Source organism: Muntiacus reevesi, chromosome 3, assembly GCF_963930625.1.
Source record: "Muntiacus reevesi chromosome 3, mMunRee1.1, whole genome shotgun sequence".
Classification (NCBI taxonomy): Eukaryota; Metazoa; Chordata; class Mammalia; order Artiodactyla; family Cervidae; genus Muntiacus; species Muntiacus reevesi.
The window spans coordinates 167,645,247-167,665,031 of NC_089251.1; the positions used below are offsets into that span (position 1 = coordinate 167,645,247).

The 19,785-nt window shown below is 41.2% G+C and overlaps 1 protein-coding gene across 4 annotated transcripts in view; it reads left to right on the top strand.

Annotated features, from left to right (window-relative positions):
• The first annotated feature begins 6,480 nt into the window (after positions 1–6,480).
• The window catches only part of TFB1M (transcription factor B1, mitochondrial), a 63,095-nt gene continuing 49,790 nt past the window's right edge, over positions 6,481–19,785 (top strand). For 2 of the 4 annotated variants that reach the window (XM_065931077.1, XM_065931079.1), the window contains exons 1-2: positions 6,481–6,656; positions 9,944–10,095. In XM_065931077.1, the coding sequence (XP_065787149.1) occupies positions 6,524–6,656; positions 9,944–10,095 (285 nt within the window). In that variant the 5' untranslated portion in view covers positions 6,481–6,523. Of the gene's footprint in view, positions 6,657–8,043; positions 8,112–9,943; positions 10,096–19,785 lie in introns of all 4 variants that reach the window. The other 2 variants (XM_065931080.1, XM_065931078.1) reach the window with 2 other exon arrangements.

Sequence of the window (19,785 nt, forward strand, 5' to 3'; positions counted from 1 at the left end):
GTGAAACGGGTTGGCCTAAAATCAAGATGTTGCCAGGACTATGTTCCTTTCCAGGGCCTCTAGGGAAGCACCCCGTTCCTTGCTTTTCCATCTCCTAGAGGCTCCCCACACCTTGAAGGTTTTACCCCCGCAGCTCTTGACATTCTTCCTCCATCTTCAAAGTTAACAACGTTTGACTAAGTCCTCATGCTGCTTTCTCTCTGGTTTTCTTTCAGTTTCCTCTTCCACTGTTAAAGGCCTCAGGGGTCACATTGGGCTCACCCAGATAATCCACAGCTGGGCGATTTAGGGGAGGGAGAGGAGAGCATGGCAGAGGACTACGGTAGATCCAGCAGCAGTCTGAAGACACTGGCTGCAGGTGGGCCCCCAGCGAAAACAGAGGCCACCGACAAACCGCACTGGCCGTCCTCTTCTGACCAAGTCTCCCTGTCCTTCTTCCTGCTGTCTTCACCTAGCCCTTCTCAACTAGAGAACAGGCAGCCCGGCGCTGTGAATGAGTTACAACTCACTAACCTGTACTGGCAGGAATGCGAACCCCAGGTTGGGTGTGTGCCCACAGGCACGGCCATCTTCCCATGGCCTCACCCTATACACTTTGGTCTTTGGGGCTTAGGCGAGAGGTGGGCAAGGCAGGGGACCTAGAACAGAGAAAGAAGGCACAGACATGGCTTGATTATCTAGTTCACCTCATAGGCCCTTTGCTGAGGAGGGACAGGGCGCTGTCACCAAGAGGCCCAGGGAGATCCATTTACTTGTTGAATAGAGTCTCCCCCTTCACAGAGCAGTTTGTTCCCACATAGATTTTTAAATGCATGGGAAAGACTTAGATGCAAAAGTATTCATAGTCACAGTTTTATTTATTTTTAACCTTTGTTTTTCAATTGAATGTGGGGTTTTAAGCTAATAAACCATTGATATAATCTGTGTTGTGCTCAGTCACTTCAGTCATGTCCAACTCTGTGATCCCATGGACTCTAGCCCGCCAGGCTCCTCTGTCCATGGGCTTCTCCAAGCAAGATTACTGGAACGAGTTGTCATGCTATCCTCCAGGGGATCTTTCCAACATAGGGATCGAAGCCTCATTTACTGTGTCTCCTGCATTGCAGGTGGAGGCTAATTATTTTTACAATGCCTTTAGCATGTGTGGACTTTTTCTTCATTTGCAAAAAGATCTGCTTTATGCTGCAGGAAAAAATTCTACCCCCAATTCTGAGTCGTCCTGAGTGGTGAGGGTTGCCTGTTCTCACCACTTTATTAGGGTACTTGACAATAATTCACAGATCTTTAGGGACAGTCAGCAGGCTCTCAGACACTGCCTGGAGTGGTGATAAACATTATATATATATATATATATTTAAATAGTGTAATATACATAAATAATATAAAATATATATTTATATATCATATATTATCATATAATCATATATATAATCTGTATATCATATATTATATAAATTATATAAATAGCATAAAATTTATATATGTATAAATATATATATTTAAATAGTGTAACTCTTACATGGTTCCCTCAAGCCATTAGCCTGTGTTGCTTGCCACTAGTTGCTTTGCTTCCGTCCCCAAATAGTAAGCATTTGGTCTCTCTGCTCAGAATTATCATGTATTTCCTTCTTCCCTCTAGGTAGGTCACTAGATTCCTTTGTGAACAGTGGGCATCAAACAGTCACTAAGAAAACTAAATAGAGCAAAATATGTCTCAATATTTCTCTAGAGCATTGAGTCATATTACATGGAATTATAAAATACCACCAGAAAACGGCACTTTATATACCATAATAGTCATTTTGTAAAGTTCAGTTTGGCAATTCCAAGCCACATTTAATTTTCTCTGAAAATTCCCACATGGCAGAGAAGATATTGCTCTTTGTGGCTTTCAAATCTCTTTCGGGGAACTGTAAAATGACAACCTTTTAGAATTAGCACTTCATCCATAAATAAGCACTAAATTACTTATATCAAATAAAGTCACCTATGTATTTTCATTAAAATAAATACTAAAATAATAAGTAGCTTTCCTATATAACCATCCTGGGATTTATGAGGTTTAGAATTCTGCATTTTACTTTAGTACAAATCACTTGCAGTTCTTCATCTCCACTGATAGGTGGGGCTAAGAATTTCTGTATTAATTATAATATTTTAGCATATTAAAATTTATATCTAGATGAAGCAGATACTTCAAAGCTTCAAAACTGATGAAACTGCATACTTCTCTTTTAAGGGATAAAACTGTTTGCATTAATATGTGAAATACACTACTAAAACACCCCCTGCTGATTTCACAGGCTTTGCAGGGAGTTATGCATAATTTTCTGAAAATTAAAAGACTGAGGATCAGATATTTATGGTGATAAAAATTAGATCTCAATAACTTTTAAAAACTTGGAAGAGTCTAACGTGGAATTTTAAAAATTCAGTTCAACAACTATTTAACACATGTATGCATGCATGCTAAGTCATTTCAGTCACGTCCAACTCTTCACGACCTTACAGACTTTAGCCTGCTAGGCTCCGCTGTCCATGGGATTCTCCAGGCAAGAATACTGGAGTGGGTAGCCATTCCCTTGAGAGACTTGCAGAGTCAGAAGATTGGAGTTCGGGACTCAGCGGTGCCCTTGCTGGCACTGCAGCAGTATATATTGAATATCTTTGTAAACTTCCAGCACAGAATTGAAATCAAAATTAACTGAAGTTAACTGTTTTGAGAATAAAAGATCATCCACTCCCAAATATTGATTACTGAAGACAGCATGACATAAGACAATAATTCTCATATTTCGATGTGAGACAATTTGTTAAGAACCCACCAATTCTCCATGTAACTGTGCTTTTGCTTTCAAGTTTTTATTTTTTATGTCGGCGTTACTCTTTTAGAAGTTCATGTGAGCATATTCTGAAGCATCTGAATACTCCCCTTCTAACTGCACACACACACACACATATACTCATGACAGCACTGGTGTCATTGTTCAGTCGCTAGGTGGTGTACAACTCTTTGTGACCCCATGAACTGCAGCACTCCAGGCTTCCCAGTCCTTTACTGTCTCCTGGAGCTTGGGCAAACTCATATCCGTTGAGTCAATCATGCCATCCAACCATCTCATCCTCTGCCGCCCTCTTCTCCTCTTGCCGTCAATCTTTCCCTGCATCAGGGTCCCTTCCAATGAGTCGGCTTTCACATCAGGTGACCAAAGTAATGGAGCTTCAGTTTCAGCATCAGTCCTTCCAGCAAATACTCAGGGTTCACCTTCAGCATCAGTCCTTTCAGTGAACAGTCAGGGTTTTCTTTAGAGTTGTCTGGTTTAATCCTCTTGCTGTACAAGGGACTCTCAAGGGCCTTCTCCAGCACTACAATTCGAAAGCATCAATTCTTCAGGGCACAGACTTCTTTATGGTCCAATTCTCACATCCATACATGACTATTAAAAAAGCCATAGCTTTGACTATACGGACCTTTGTAAGCAAAGTGATGTCTCTGCTTTTCAATATGCTGTCCAGCTTTGTCATAGCTGTTCTTTCAAGGAGCAAGCATCTTTTAACATACTGGCTGCAGTTACTGTCTGCAGTGACTTTGGAACTCGAGAAAATAAAATATGTCACTGCTTCCACTTTTCTCCCATGTATTTGCCATGGAGTGATGGGACTAGATGTCATGATCTTAGTTTTTGGAATGTTGAGTTTTAAGCCAGCTTTTTCACTTTTCTCTTTCACCTTCACCCAAGAGGCTCTTTAATTCCTCTTCTGCCATAAGGGTGGTACCATCCTCTTCACTTTCTGCCATCAGAGTAGTGTCATCTGCATATCTGAGGTTGTTGATGCTTCTCCCAGAAATCTTGATCCCAGCTTGTGAGTCATTCAGCCCAGCATTTCTCAAGATGTATTCTGCACATAAGTTAAATAAACAGAGTGACAATATACAGCCTTGACGTACTTCTTTCCCAATTTTGAACCAGTCTGTCATTTCATGTTTGGTTCTAACTGCTGCTTCTTGCCCTGCATACAGGTTTCTCAAGAGACAGGTAACATGTCTGGTATTCTCATCTCTTGAAGAACTTTCCACAGTTTGTTGTGATCCACAAAGGATTTAGTGTATTCAATGAAACATGCCAGCATTACTGTCAAGTAATTTGACCTTTGTTTCTAAGCTAATGAAAACAGCCACAGGCTGACTTAAAGTATTGCTTTCATGTCACCCCAAGAGAAAGGCAAGCCACAATGGCAAAAACCCTGAATGAAGATTTGGTGGCTTCCTTGGTGGCTCAGAGGGTAAAGCATCTGCCTATAATGTGGGAGACATGGGTTTGATCCCTGGGTCAGGAAGATCCCCTGGAGAAGGAACTGGCAACCCACTCCAGTACTCTTGCCTGGAAAATCCCATGGACGGAGAAGCCTGGTAGGCTACAGTCCATGGGGTCTCCAAGAGTTGGACATGACTGAGCAACTTGACTTCAATTCACTTGGATCCAGAAGACTGAAGAGAAAATTCAATCATTACATGGCACACTATAACATTTGGTAAGCTGAACTTTAAATAAAAGAATCCTGCCAGTCTGCATTAAGACCAGTAATTTAACATCATGCACCATTTGTTTTGGTTTTGTAGCTATAGATATGTATTTACTAAATTGTATTTTAGTTAGTCATATGAAAGCGACTCAGATGGTAAAGAGTCTGCCTGCAAGGCTGGAGACCTGGGTTCAACCCCTGGGTCAGGAAGATCCCCTGGAGAAGGAAATGGCAATCCACTCTGGTATTCTTGCCTGGAAAATTCCATGGACAGAGGAGCCTGGTGGGCTACAACCCATGGGGTCACAAAGAGTCAAACATGACTGAGCAACTAACTTTAGCTTTAATGAAAATGGTAAACAAGTTTATAGTCAAGATTCAGAATCTATACATTAAATAGCATTATAAAAATTAAAATGAACATACATTAATTAAATAATTAACTTTAAAATAATCTAATACTTGAGGGGTGTGGCCAAAATTGGGACTCAGAAAAGAAAGAATTCAGGTTGAAGTCTTTTAAATCAAATGACCTCATCTCCCTCTATTTCTCCACAGTAAGGATAATAAGGATGGGTTGGCTCAGTGGCAAAGAATCCACCTGCCAATATAGGAGAGGTAGGTTGGATCCCTGGGTCAGGAAGATCCTCTGGAGAAGGAAATGTCAACCCACTCCAGTATTCTTGCCTGGGGAATGTCACAGACAGAGGATCCTGGAGGGTTACAGTCCATGGGGTCACAGAGGAATCGGACATGCCTCAGAGACTAAAACAACAACAAGCTAAGGATGATAATCTCACCACATAGGACTGTTGTGAGGAGTAAATAAAACAATGAATATAACCTGTGAAGGAACACCTATCTCTTATTGCAGAAAATAAGGGTTCTGAGTCAAGAGTCTAGACTTTCAAAAATAGGATAAATATTACTAGCCTCTGTTCAGGGTGGAGGAAACAAAATCTTTAGAAAGGTGGTATAACCAAGTATTTGGTATATACAAGAAAACGCTTCCCAAAGCCTAAAGCGCTAAACAAAGCGGCGTTTCTCACTGACTATATTTTGAAGGAACAGGAGTTGGGTTCTACTCTGGCTCTCTAGCAAATATGCTGATGGCGTTTAACCCCCTGGGCCGCATTCACCTGCAAGTAATTATAGCAGTAACGGCCAACTTTGATAGCGGCTTTACCAAATACCATGCACTTGAACTACGTTCTGGGTTTACACACCAGACGACCTCTATCAGTGCCACAATCTTAAAGCAAACATTACGTTCACTTAACAGATTTTTTAAAAATAACAATAAGGCTAAGAGAAGTTAGAAACCTGCCATACCACACCTGCTGTGATGAGGTTCTAAAAACATCCACCATAAGAGAATTGTTAGCAATCAACAGTTTTGCTATTAACAGCGGGCTATCCCTCACCCCTCCACAGCGGCGCTTTTAGGACCGCCCATCCGCCAGGTGGGGCTTCCCAGTGGCTCAGCTGGTAAAGAATCCGCCCGCAGTGCGGAAGAGCTGGGTTCAATCTTTAGGTTGGGAAGATCCCCTGGAGAAGGGGACGGCTACCCCCTCCAGTATTCTGGCCTGGAGAATTTCATGGACTGTGTAGTCCACGGGGTCGCAAACAGTCGGACACGACTAAGCGACTTTCACTTTGGAGTCAAACGCAAAAAAATCACCAATCCTTGGGTCCGCCCCTCCTCGCTCATGCCCAGGCCCCGCCTCTCCCCGCCCCGCCGTCGCTCTGGCCACCGCCCACCTCACGTGCAAAACCCGAGCGGGTACCCAGCCTGCACCGCACCTAGCAGGACGGGGAGCATGCGCTTTGTGTGCGCCTGGGTTTCCTGTTCGCGGCCTTCGCTTCCGGCGGGGTAGGTCTAACCAATCAGGTAGGCTCGGAGGAGGGCCATAGTTCTCCCAGGCTCCTCCCCCTGCCTTCTCTTGAGGAGCGTTGGAGGAAAGTCCGGCGTGAGACCTGTTTCGTCAGGCCGGGTTTCATGGCTTCTTCCAGGACGCTCGGCACTTTCCGTCTCCCGCCGTTGCCCACGATTCGAGAAATCATTAAGTTGTTTAGACTGCAAGCCGTGAAGCAGCTATCCCAGAATTTTCTTTTGGACTTGAGGCTGACAGGTGGTTTATCAGCGTTCCCCCGGCGTCTCCCTCGCGTCCCTGGGGGAGTGGGGTCGGGGAGGGTTTCGCGCGGACCCTGCGGGCGGGCGACGGGGTTCAGGCTCAGAGGTGTGCGGTGGCCGTAGGTCAGACCCTTCTGCCGCTTTGCCCTGAGAGAACTCCGGAGCCCCACCGCCCAGGGGGTGTGTAGAGTGTCGTTTGCTCAGGGGCGTTTGCCGTAGGCTTTGGAAGGCAGGCTGTGCGGACGCCGAGCAAACACTAGCTTTGGAAGGCTTCGCGTCTCCTTGAAAGGCGCTTGTGGAATTCTGATCTTGGTGTGTTACCAATAAGGAATACATGCACGTGTTGACTGGTTTGGCTTTTTATGCCGCTAAACTTACAGGGACTTTATCGGTAACAAGTTGGAAGAGTATCAATGGCGTTCGATATTTAAACGTTTACTTGTTGAATCTCACCCTCGAGGGTGCAGATATTCATTCTGTGAACACTCATGGAACCAGCCCCTTTGTGCTAGAGCTGAAGTGGGATATGAGGGTGAGCAAGGCCAAGTCTGTCCGCAAGAAGCTTACATTTTAGTCCGTTTGCTTTCCCACTCCCTAAGTCACGTTTTATGAAGTAGAATTTAGATACAATAAAATTCACCTCTTTGAAGCTTACAGGTGGATAAATTTTGACAAATGTATATAGTCGTTTAACCTCTACCACCTTTTCTTCGTCCTGGTCTTTCTGAAAGATGAGACTACAAGAAAAAGATTATTAGAAATATGTCTGTTCACGGTTGAAGTACATAGCATTTCTGAGGTTTTGATATTTCATTCTGTTTGGCTCCTCTTCAGAAACTGAGACACTAAATCACATTTCGAAAGTTATGAAGTACAGTCCAAAAGCAGGAATGGGTTGTTTTATGCTTAAATGTAGAGTAGCAGTGTGGGCAGGCCAACAGTGATGTAGCAAGGTTAAAAAAAAAAAAAAACTTAACCTGTTTTCAGTTTTCTTATTTGATTGGGCGAGAGTTCTACCACAAGAGCCTTAAAAGGTCATCCACCTGGAAAATTCTTTGGTCCTGAGATGGTTGGATGGCATCACCAACTCAATGGAGTTTGAATAGGCTCCAGGAGTTTGGTGATGGACAGGGAAGCCTGGCGTGTTGCAGTTCATGGGGTCACAAAGAGTTGGACACGACTGAACTGACTGAATAGTAACTAGAGCCAGCCTTTTTGGGTAGTCATTAGCTGCATTCTAGATATATTTTTTATTTATTTTTTTTTATTTTTCAGTTGCATTCTAGATATAAAGCACCATTCCCAAGACTGAAAATAGAGATCTTTATATTGAGAAAAAATCCTTCATATGCCCTTTCTCATGTTGAGTCTTTATTCACCTTCAGGAATCAATTCCAGAATGTAGATACTATTGTTCCCTCTTCTGCAGGAACCAAAGTGAAGACAAATTAAGGTACTTTTGTGAGGTGAGACACTCAGGTGTGAAGAGAGCAAGATGAAACCCCAGGTGTAGTCAATTGACAGTGCTCTTTGATATCCATTTGTGTTTGAATGTTTCTAAAAAGTTTAAGGTGAAAAGATTGTCCTACCAATTGTCATAGCTTTCCATTAAAAAAAAAACTATTAAAATCACTCTGTAATACCTGTGCTTAATGCAGCATCTCTGCTCCCTCTGAGAGGTAATGGTCTTTTGTGGAGGAAGGGTTGGCTTTAGGAGTTACACTTGACCTGGTGTCCATTTGTTTTCCAGGTAACCTCACTCAAAGTAATAAATGAAGAAACGGGAAAGTTCAGAGAAGTTAAAATGAGGTAGTAATTCTTAAGTTAGGGCTTCACAGGTGGCATTACTGGTAAAGCACCTGCCTGCCAGATCAGGAGACTTTATAAGAGTCATGGGTTCAGTCCCTGTGTTGGGAAGACCCCCTGGAGAAGGGAATTTTCTTGCCTGGAAAATTCCATGGTCAGGGGAGCCTGGCGGGCTACAGTCCATGGGATCGCAGAGTCAGATGCTCCTGAAGGGACCTAGCACAGTACACACAGCACAGTTCTTCGTTCATGTGTTGTAAGGGTTTGCTGTGAGAAAGCGTGTTAAACACCTGTAACATGGTCAGTGTATGCTTGTTTTCTCCTGGCACCCATTGAAGAGAAAACTATTCTTGGGTAATTGAGAGATTGTTTTTGCCTCTAAGCCTACAAAGGTAGGTTATCAGTAACAAGCACACATGAGACTGTACACTATCAGTGAACAGTGTAAAGTGCTAGTATGTTTTCAGTGGCTAAATTTCCACCATCCCAAGAGGCCCGGTTGCTTGGATTTTAACATCTCAGTCAACAAGATTAATCCGTTGTGTTTCTCCAGAAGGTTGGTTGCAATGAATCCTCAGTAATGTGCTTTTCCGTGCTTTCTTAAGGTCTGCTAACGTAAATTGATTAAAAAATTAATTTTCTCATATCAACTTGCATGTTTGCAAAGCTCAACAAACCTTCACTGCTAAATTTAACTTTTTCCTAAAAATAACCAAGAATCTCAATTTCTGTAAGTCCTATTAGCTAGGAACATTGCCATGCTGACCAGCAGCTAGATGTCTGTAGATAAAAGTAGCACTGCCAGCACTTTCTGCTTCTGAATTTCTAACTCGAAACATTGGAAATTGTGAATGTGAAGCTAGCCTTGCTTATTCACATAATAGATATTCAACAACTGTAGAGAAGTGGTTTGTGTTTTTCTGTCACCTTCTCTTATGTTGATTGGTCTGGCAGACAAACAGGTGAAAAATACCGTGTGCGCGCATGCTTGGCTGCATGTGCACTCAGTCGTGTCTGACTCTCTGCAATCCTGTGGACTGTAGTCTGCCAGGCTCCACTATCTATGAGATTTTCCAGGCAAGAATACTGGCATGGATTGCCATTTCCTTCTCCAGGGGATCTTTCCAACCCAGGGATTGAACCCTTGTCTCTGGCATCTCCTGCATTGGCAGGCAGATTCTTTACCACTGCATCACCAAGGAAGCTCTCAGAAAATACCATGTTTATTTAAGTTAAAGAAATTTGTCATGGTAATCCTATTTTTATTAAGGGTCTGGTAGAATTCAGCAGTTACATGGTAGACTATTGAATGGCTACTGTACATTGGTTTAGGCTGAGTTAAATAATCTGATAAATACTATATATAAAAGATTAGTTGGTTGAGTAATGCGGATAAAAATTCGTGTAGATTACTTTTCATTTTGAATTCCATATGTTGACATTTGCCAAGGTAATCGATTCAAACTTTCTTTTCTCTAGATAAAATTGTAAGGAAAGCTGGCAATCTGACAAATGCTTATGTATATGAAGTGGGCCCTGGGCCTGGGGGAATCACAAGATCCATTCTCAATGCCGGTGTTGCTGAACTTCTGGTGGTTGAAAAGGATAGTCGATTTATTCCTGGGTTACAGGTGAGTTGCTGAAAGTATCTTACTTAGGAGGTAAAAACCCAGTTTAAATCTTCAGACCACGATTCTTAAACCTCGGGGTATATAAGACTTCTACAGTTTGCTCCTCAAACTGTAGTTCTCCAGGCCTCATTCTAGAGATTCTGATTACAGTGGTCCAGGAGTGGTCTAGGAATCTGCATTTCTAACCACCATCCTCACATGAATTGTTGGCCGCAGCTTGAATAAACCAGCTTTATGCACTGATGCTAAGCAAGCTAATTGTGTGACTCTTTTGGCTACTAATAGCTGTGCATGCCATGGCATCCCACTCCTTCAAAAATAAGTAAAACTAAGAAAAGCTAACAATGTCTCAGTTATTGGCATGGCTTCTGAGAACCTCCTTTAAATTCAGAAAATCATTTCTACAAGCACAAGGTAGAGAAGATACATGCCTCACTGGGAGAAAGTAATTGTTAAGCTTAGGCATTTGTATAAGGATCTTTTAATTGAAGAAATTAAGTTGTGCCATAGGTTTAAAATGAGGTTTGAATAAAATGATCATTGTTGTTCTTTAGTCTCTAAGTCATATCCAACTTTTTTGCAACCCCATGGACTATATAGCCCACCAGGCTCCTCTGTCCATGAGATTTCCCAGGCAAGAATACTGGAGTGGGTTGCCGTTTCCTTCTTCAGGAGATCTTCCTGACCCAGGGATCAAACCTGAGTCTCCTACATTGACAGGCAGATTCTTTCCCACTGAGCCACCTGGGGAGCCGGAATGAAATGATAAATGTATCTTTAAAACAGTAGGTGATGTCCTATGAGAAGTGTTTGAAGAAACTGGTTGTGTTTCAGTGGCAGAGAAGCCTTGAGTGAGGGGATTCGTAGCTGCCTTTCCAAAACTGGTGGGGAGGATCAGCTTGTTTTCAGTCTTCTCTAGAAGAGAACTAAAATACATAATTGAGGGAGGCAGGTGGATTTAAAAATGAGGAGAAACTTAAATTTTTAAAACAGTATAATACAGTGGAACAGATTATATAAGGGATCTTATAAAGGGATTCTTCATGGGGAGCACTTACACCTAATGGCTTAAGGGCCTTTGTTTGATTCCTCTGCAACTCTGAAACTTTAAAAGAGCCCTTAGCCTTTGGTTCATGAGAGTAGCAATTTATTAAGTGAGTCCAATAGAATAATAAAATTAGCTACATTGTTACTTTCATATAGAGGGACAAATTGGTTTAAAATTAGTACACTCTAAAACGTGTATTAATGGATAAATGTTTAATTTCTGCCAGAACAGTTTGAGAGAATTTGAGAAAATCTAGTGCTTGTGTTTATGCCTCTGGATATTTCTAGAAACCCAGTGAGTTTTCTTCTCATTGTTTTGCTATATCCAGCCTTTATGCTCTAAAAAAAAATTACGTATTTAGTTTCACTTAATTTTGCCAGCCTTGACAAAATTGGTTTCAGATTTATGACTTTATTTGGGGATTATTATATGGTGCAATATTCCTTGATTAAATGTGGAATTTAATAGTGATTTCTGCTCTGAACCAGTTTCTTTCAAGAATGGTGTATCAGTTGGAGGTGGAAGCTGTAACAGTGTTATTTTTAGTGGGAGCATAAGATGATAAAAAGAAACTGAATAACATTACACAGTTCCCTGCAGGTTTATTCATTTAGTCCTTCTGTGGGCATAGAGAAGACTCTTGTGACTTCTTTTCCCCTTAAAGGGATGTCTTAACCCTAAATCTCACCCTCTATTATGTGTAATTCTCTCTCATTAGGCAGGCAGGTGAATCACATTTCGAATCACCAGCTTAATTTACATATCCTCCTCTCTGATCTCAACGAAAGATCTTTTGAAGACAGACCAACAGCCACACTCTTTTCACTGCCCCCTCCCGTATCCCTGCACTCCTAACTTCTGCCTTGTTTTATTTGTCTCATGAGATTTATTATCATCTGACACACCATATGTTCTTATTTGTTGTCAGTCTAACATCTTTGAGGTCTTCCCTAGTGTCTCAGAAAGTAAAGAAGCCTTCCAGTGCAGTAGACTGGGGTTCGATCCCTGGGTAGGAAAGATCCTCTGGAGAAGGGAATGGCTCCCCCTCTCCAGAATTCTTGCCTTGGAAACCCCGTGGACAGAGAAGCCTGGTTTGGCTACAGTCCACAGGGTTGCAAAGAGTCAGACACAGCTGAGCGACTTAACACTTCTTCACCCCTCTGGAGTGTAAGTGCCATAAGGGTAGGTGTTTTTGTCTGTTTTGTTCCCTGCTATGTGTCTACACCATGTACGAGTGCCTGGCACATACCAGGTGTTGGGTAATGTTTCATATGGAGATAAAAAAGTTGACTCTTTGTAGATATCTAATTAGCTGATTAAATGTGTTATTTAATGGTGAGACCAAATAATTGTGTATCATTGATTATCAAAGTTTTGTGCTTTTTTCCCCTAAATATGAAGGTTGATTTCAAGGTAAATTGCTGTGTAGGAAATGTATATTTGACTTCTGTAGAAGCAGCAAAATTAGTTTTTAGTGTCGCATGTGCAGGAAAGGAATTTGCCTTAAAAAGAAATGTTGGGTACTAAAATATCAAATAGACTTCTTTTTCTTGTAAAGAATGTTTCAATATGTAAAACCACTTTCTTTTAGAGGTACTAAATTAATCATAAAACTGAGTAAAGGCAGAAAGAGTGGTCTATTTTAAGGATTCCATTTTAGTGATATCTAAGCTAATAGAATTACTTTTTAAAGAAATTGTAATAATTTATAAAATGTCTGCTAGCTGGAAGTATGTCATTTGTAGCTTAATTCAAATTCTTAAAATATTATTACGAGGCAGCCTAGGGAAAAGAACATAGTGATAACATACAGGTTTTTCACTATTAGCATGTTGTAAGAAAACGTGTCTAATACGTGAAAGCATTGTAGTGTGATTTTTGTAGTGAAGAACAGACTCTTAGCGTCAAATGACCATCGTTTGATGTCTGACTCTACCATTTACTATTTATATGACTTTGGGCAGGTAACTCTCACTGTGCCTCAGTTTGCTTATAGGATTGTTATAGTTTAAATGAATGCCTTATCTTAGTAGGCACTCAGTACAGTTTTTGATGTAGGTAATCAATGAAATTACCATCTCCATGCCTTGAGCAGAGCTTCCCAGGTGGCTCAGTGGTAAAGAATCCACATGCTGATGCAGGAGCCTCACAAAACTCAGGTTGGATCCCTGGGTCAGAAAGATCCCCTGGAGGAGGAAATGGCAACCTACTCCAGTATCCTTGCCTGGAAAATCCCATGGACAGAGGAGCCTGGCAGGCTACAGTCCATGGCGTCACAAAGAATCAGACACGACTGAGCGACTTTCACTTCATGGGAACACTGAGACTTTCTCTCACTCATCAAACTAACACTGAGCATCTGGGCTTGCTTTCTCGTAATGTTGTAGCTTCATGAAAGGGAAAGGGATTGAAATCTTCAACTCTTAATTGCATCCTTATAATCCTATCAAGTTTTGTTTCATCTATTTTGAAGCATTGTTCCTGGGTACATAAACATTTAGGATTGTTGTATCTCTCTGATGATTTGCTTCTTTATCATTTTGAAATGATCTTCATCCCTGGTAACATTCATTACTTTGAAATCTACTTTGTCTGATATTAATATAGCCATTTCAGCTCTCTCTTGATTAGTGCTAGAGTGATATATCTTTTCCACTCATTTTGCCTAATTGTATTTTTATATTTAAAATGTGTTTCTTGTAGCCAGTGTGTAGTGGGTTTTGCACTTTCCCCACCAATCTGGTCATCTCTGCCTTATGTATTAGTTTTCTATTGCTGCTGTAACAAATTACCACAAATTCAGCAGCCTGAAATGATACATTTATGCTGTTACCATTCTCGGGAGTGAGAAGTCTAAAAGAAAGATCAGGGCTACATCCTTTGGAGGCTTCAGGGGAGAAGCTATTTCCTTGCCTTTTTAAAAAAATTTGTATTGAAGTATAGTTGATTTACAATGTTGTGTTCATTTCACATGTACAACAAAGTGAATCAGTTATACATATATGCACTCTTTTTTCTCATTCTTTTCCCATATAGGTCATTACGGAGTGTTTAGAGTTCCCTGTGCTATATATAGCAGGTTCTTATCAGCTATCTATTTTATATAAAGTAGTATGTATACATCAATCCCAGAATCCCAATTCATCCCTCCTCTGTATCCTCTGGTAGACTGTCCCTCCTCTGTATCCTCTAGTAGACTCTAAGTTTGTTTTCTATTGATCCCATCGTGACTCTACTTCTGTTTTGAAAACAAGTTTTTTTTTTGTACTTCTCTTTTAGGTTCCACATATAAGCAATATCTCATATTTGTTTTCCCGTCTTACTTCACTACATATGACAATTTGTAGGTCCATCCAGGTTGTGGCAAATGGCATAATGTTGTTCTTTTTTATGGCTGAGTAATATTCTATTATATGTGTGTGTACACACACACACACACACACACATACATATATATATACCACATCTTTATCCGTTTTTCTGTTGATGGACATTTAGGTTGCTTACATGTTCTGGCTCTTGTAAATAGTGCTCTATGAATTGGGGTACATTTTTTTTTTGACTCTTGGTATTCTCCAGGTATATGCCCAGGAGCGGGATTGCTGGACCATATAGTAGCTCTATTTTTAGGTTTTTAAAGAACCTCCTTACTCTTGTCCATAGTGACGGTACTGATTTACATTCCCACCAACAGTGTGGGAAGGTTCTCTTTTCTCCATGCCCTCTACACATTTATTGTTTTTAGATTCCTTGCCTTTATCAGCTTCTAGAATCTGTCTGCAATCATTAGTTATGGACCTCTTGCTTCTACATCTCTGCTGTTGATCCTAGTCCTTCTGCCTCACTCATACAAGGACCCTTGTGATTATATTGGGCCCACTCGGATAGTCTAGACCAATCTCGTGTCCGAATCTTTAATCACCTCAACTGAGTCCCTACTCCGGTGTGACATAACATAGTCACAGGTTCCAGGAATTAGGACAGGGGTCTTTGTGGGGCCAGTATTCAGTCTGTCACAGTTTATCAGTAACTCTTTATTATTGGAGTGGTTTATTGAAGTTGTATAGTATACAAACATCTTTAATATACCCATCCTATCTTCAAGTAATGATACCACTTCATGTACAATACACAAATCTTAAACTAGTATATACTTGCATCTCTCCCTGCCAGGCTTTTGTGCTGTTGTTATTTTTGTCCATCTGTTACAAAGTTCACAATACAATATTATTTTTGTTGTAAAAGTCAAATCTATGTTAAAGAGACTTTATAAATATAAATGCTTATGTATTTACCTTTGAGGTTACTATTCTGGGTATTCTTCATCTATATTTCTATTTAGTTTAATTTTCTTTCTACTTGTAAGGCTTTCTTTAGCACTTCTTATAGTGTGGATCTCTATAATATACATTTCAGCATTCGTATGTCTGGAAAAGTTTTATTTTGCCTTTGTATTTAAAAACATGCTGTCAGGTTTTGAGGTTTTTCTCCAGTGCTCTTAAGATGTTGCTCTGCTATCTTATTACTTCTGTTGTTTCTGACAAATCTGTCGTTCTTTGCTTCTTTTTCTTGGGCTGTTTTTATGATTTTTTTCTTTTTTATAATTTTACTTTTAGTTGAAGGATAATTGCCTTACAGTATCCTGTTGGTTTCTGGCAAACCTCAGCACGACTCGGCCGCACGTGCACACATGTCCCCTCCCTCGTGCACCCCCTCCCATCCCGCCTCTAGGCTGTCGCCGAGCCCCAGTCTGAGTTCACTGCGTCATACGGCAAATTCCCATCGGCTGTGTATCTTGCACGTGGTGATGTATGTTTCCATGGTACTCTCTCCACACACCCCACCCTCTCCGTCCGTCCCCACATCCGTGTCTGTGAGCATGTCCCCTTTGCTGCCCCAGAAACAGGTTCATCAGTACTGTCTTTCTAGAGTCCATCCATGTATGCATTAGTACATGATACTTGTTTTTCTGATTGACTTCACTCTGTATAGTAGGCTCTAGGTTCATCCACCGCATTAGAACTGACTCGAATGTGTGTCCCTTTTTATAGCTGATGATTTTTTATCATTGGTTTTGAGTGTTTTCATAAAGATGTGTCTTGGTGTCCTTTTTTTCATGTTTCTTGCCCATGGGCCAATGAAAGCTTCCTGGATCTGCAGGTTTTCCTGCACTTCCTGTTGTCCAACATCTGAAGACTGCCTCAGCATTTTTGGCTCTTTCATGTTTAAAGTGAAAGAGTGTAACTGGTCTGTCCCCTGTATTACATCTTGACCAAAGTAAGAAGCTCTAGGATTTTTCTTAACCATTAAGGTATTTATTTCATGGAGTTTTGGAGATTGTAAGGCATTGAGTATTGTTAGTATTGCCTCTGGAATTCTATAAGATAAACAGTGATTATTTCTACTTGATAGGCAACATGAACTTCCTGGAATTGAGAATCAAATAGATTGGTGTTCAGATATCGTATATGGCACTTACTAGCTTTGTGACCCAGAGCTTGCCTTTGAACCTTTTTTAGCTTCAGCTTTCTCATCTGCAGCATGGGAATGTTAGTTTTCTTTTGTGGTTATTGTAAGGATAGATAGAAATTCATGTAAAGAGATTGGTGTGTTGCCTGTAGTCAATTAATGGCTGTTCTTACAATTATTCCCCTTCCCCATCCTTTTGCAAAGGGAGATATAAAGTAATCTAGTCATCCTAACAAAAGGACCTGTTTTTAATCAGAGGTGGTAAATGTTTGAAATTCTTTCTAGCAAATTTTATTTTGTTTTATTATTTTTTTTTTTTGAAGTTAAGGCAGTGTTTATTCAGTTTCCTTGCAATCATATTATTTAAGGCATAAGTGATGGTTATTTGGCAAGAATACAATTCCCTTTAAAGCCTACACTAGTTGGATTTCAGTTCAGAAATGCTGCATATTTGGTGCAAATTTGAGAGTATTTATTCTGGCATGGGCTCTTGTTTATGATAAATGGGTCTTTGCTTCACCATCCCTTGCCCCAACCCAGTCACTCTCAGTGCAGAGCATGGCTGGTTTGGCATCTGCTCTGAAGGTCACCTGGTGTACTGTGGCCTGGTCAAGTCATGTGAGCATGGACCAGGGCAGGCTTCCTGGCCTCTTCAGGCTGTGTTCTCAATGATGACTGCAATTCCTTGGCCACCTCCAATGCAGACGGGTCCTACGGCATATTTTCCACCCTGGTGCCTTAATTCATGAACCAGGTGTGCAGTAACTCGTGTTACTGCACGAGTCACTGCTAATGGGTGACCCAGAGCAATGGCCCCTCCGTTCACATTGGTCTTACTTGGGTCCGATTTAAACTCTTCAACTGCCAAGTACTGAGGAGCGAAAGCTTCATTCACTTCCACCAAATCCATATCCTTAACTCAGCCCTGTTTTCTTTAGTGCCCCACTGAGAGCAGGGACCAGACCTCCTTTCGAAGACAATGGGCTGCTTTTCTGGGCGCCTGATGTCCTCTGCTAGCAATCAGAAGTTGTTTTGTGCTGTTTGCTCAGCATTCAAATGTTCTTTCGATGGATTTGTAGGGGAGAAAGTGGTCTCCCCTTCCTGTTCCTCTGCCGTCTTAGCTCCTCCCCCTACAAGCTCTCTAGCATATTTTAAATAGGACTTCCTGTGGTGATGACTGCATACTTACACATGTAACTTACTTGATGCAGATATGACCACAGTTAATTATAACATAGACAACACTCAACCAATTGGCAAAAGCTGGACTCACAGCCAAAGTGATCTCCTAGTCCACTGCAAATAAGTACAGAGACCAATGCTGGAAGCAGACCCACTGACTGCTTACAGACCCACTTGACTTACAGCAAGAAGTAACAGTTACTACTGTGGCAGAAGAGCTACAAAAAGCGAAAGCACAGTAGGGAAGGATCCCTAACTATTGAGGCCGTTGATCTACAATCAACAGTGATCCAAGTCGTCAAGAAAAGACTGAAATTGGGTTCATTGTTTGTAGTTTAGGAAGAGAATTGTGCAATATAGTTTAGAAAGATTGATATCTGTAGGTTTATTTGTAAGAAATGTTGATAATTAAAGGAGTTACATTGGTTGAATAGAAAAAGTCTTCGTTGATCAGTCGTGTCTGACTCTTAAGTGACCAGTGGACTATAGTCCACCAGGCTCCTCTGTTCATGGAGTTCTCCAGTCAGGAATTCTGGAGTGGGTTGCCATTGACCTACTCCACAGGATCTTCCCACAGAGATCAAACCTGGGTCTCCTGCATTGCAGGCAGATTCTTTACATGTGAACCACCAAGGAAGCCCTGGGTTGAATAGGAAATTTATTAAACATCTAATCCCTTGATGAGTCTGAGTGTGTTTCTGCTGTACATGTTCTTGTTGTTTGTTTAGTCACTCAGTTGTATCTAACTTTTTGCCACCCCATGAACTGCAGCATGCCAGGCTTCCTTGTCCTTCGCTATCTCCCAGAGTTCTCCCAAGCTCATGTCTGTTGACACGGTGATGCCATCCAACCGTCCCATCCTCTGTCGTCCCCTTCTCCTCCTGCCCTCAGTCTTTCTTAGCATCAGGGTTTTTTCCAGTGAGTCATCTCTTCTCATCAGATGGCCAAAGTATTGGAGCTTCAGTATCAGTCTTGCAGTGAATATTCAGGTTCCTTTAGGATTGACTGGTTTGATATCCTTGCTGTCCAGGGGACTCTCAAGAGTCTTCTCCAGCACCATAGTTTGAAAAAAGAGTCAGTTCTGTGCTCAGTCTTCTTTATGGTCCAACTCTTTCATATGTACATGATTACTGGAAAATGACATAGCTTTGACGATATGGACCTATGTCAGCAAAATGATGTCTCTGATTTTTAATAGGCTTTCTAGGTTTGTCATAGCTTTTCTTCCAAGGAGCAAGCATCTTTTAATTTCATGGCTGCAGTCATTTTGGAACCCAAGAAAAATAAAATTTGCCTGTTTCCTCTTTTTCCCCCATCTATTTGCCATGAAATGATGGGACTGGATGCCATGATCTTTGTTTTTTGAATGTTGAGTTTTAAGCCAGCTTTTTCATTCTTCTCTTACACTTTCATCAAGAAGATCTTTAGTTCCTCGTTGCTTTCTGCCATAAGGGTGGTTCTGCATATCTGAGGTTATTGATATTTTTCCAGGCAGTCTTAATTCCAGCTTGTGATTCATCCACCTGACATCTCACATGATATACTCTGCATAAAAGGTAAATAAGCATGGTGACAATAGACATCCTTGATGTACATCTTTCCTAATTTTGAATCAATCCATTGTTCCATGTCCAATTCTAACTGTTGCTTGACGTGCATACAGATGTCTCAGGAGGCAGGTAAGGTGGTCTGGTATTCCCATCTCTTTAAGAATTTTCCAGTTTGTGATCCACACAGTCAAAGGCTTTAGTCAGTGAAGCAGGAGTAGATATTTTTATGTAATTCCCTTGCTTTCTCTATGATCCAGTGGGTGTTGGCAGTTTGATCTCTGGCGCCTCTGCCTTTTCTAAACCAAGCTTGTACATCTGGAAGGTCTCGGTTCATGTAGTGCTGAAGTCTAGCTTGAAGGAGTTTGAGGATGACCTTGCTGCCATGTGAAATGAGTGCAGTTGTGTGGTAGTTTGGACTTTCTTTGGCATTGCCTTTTGGGG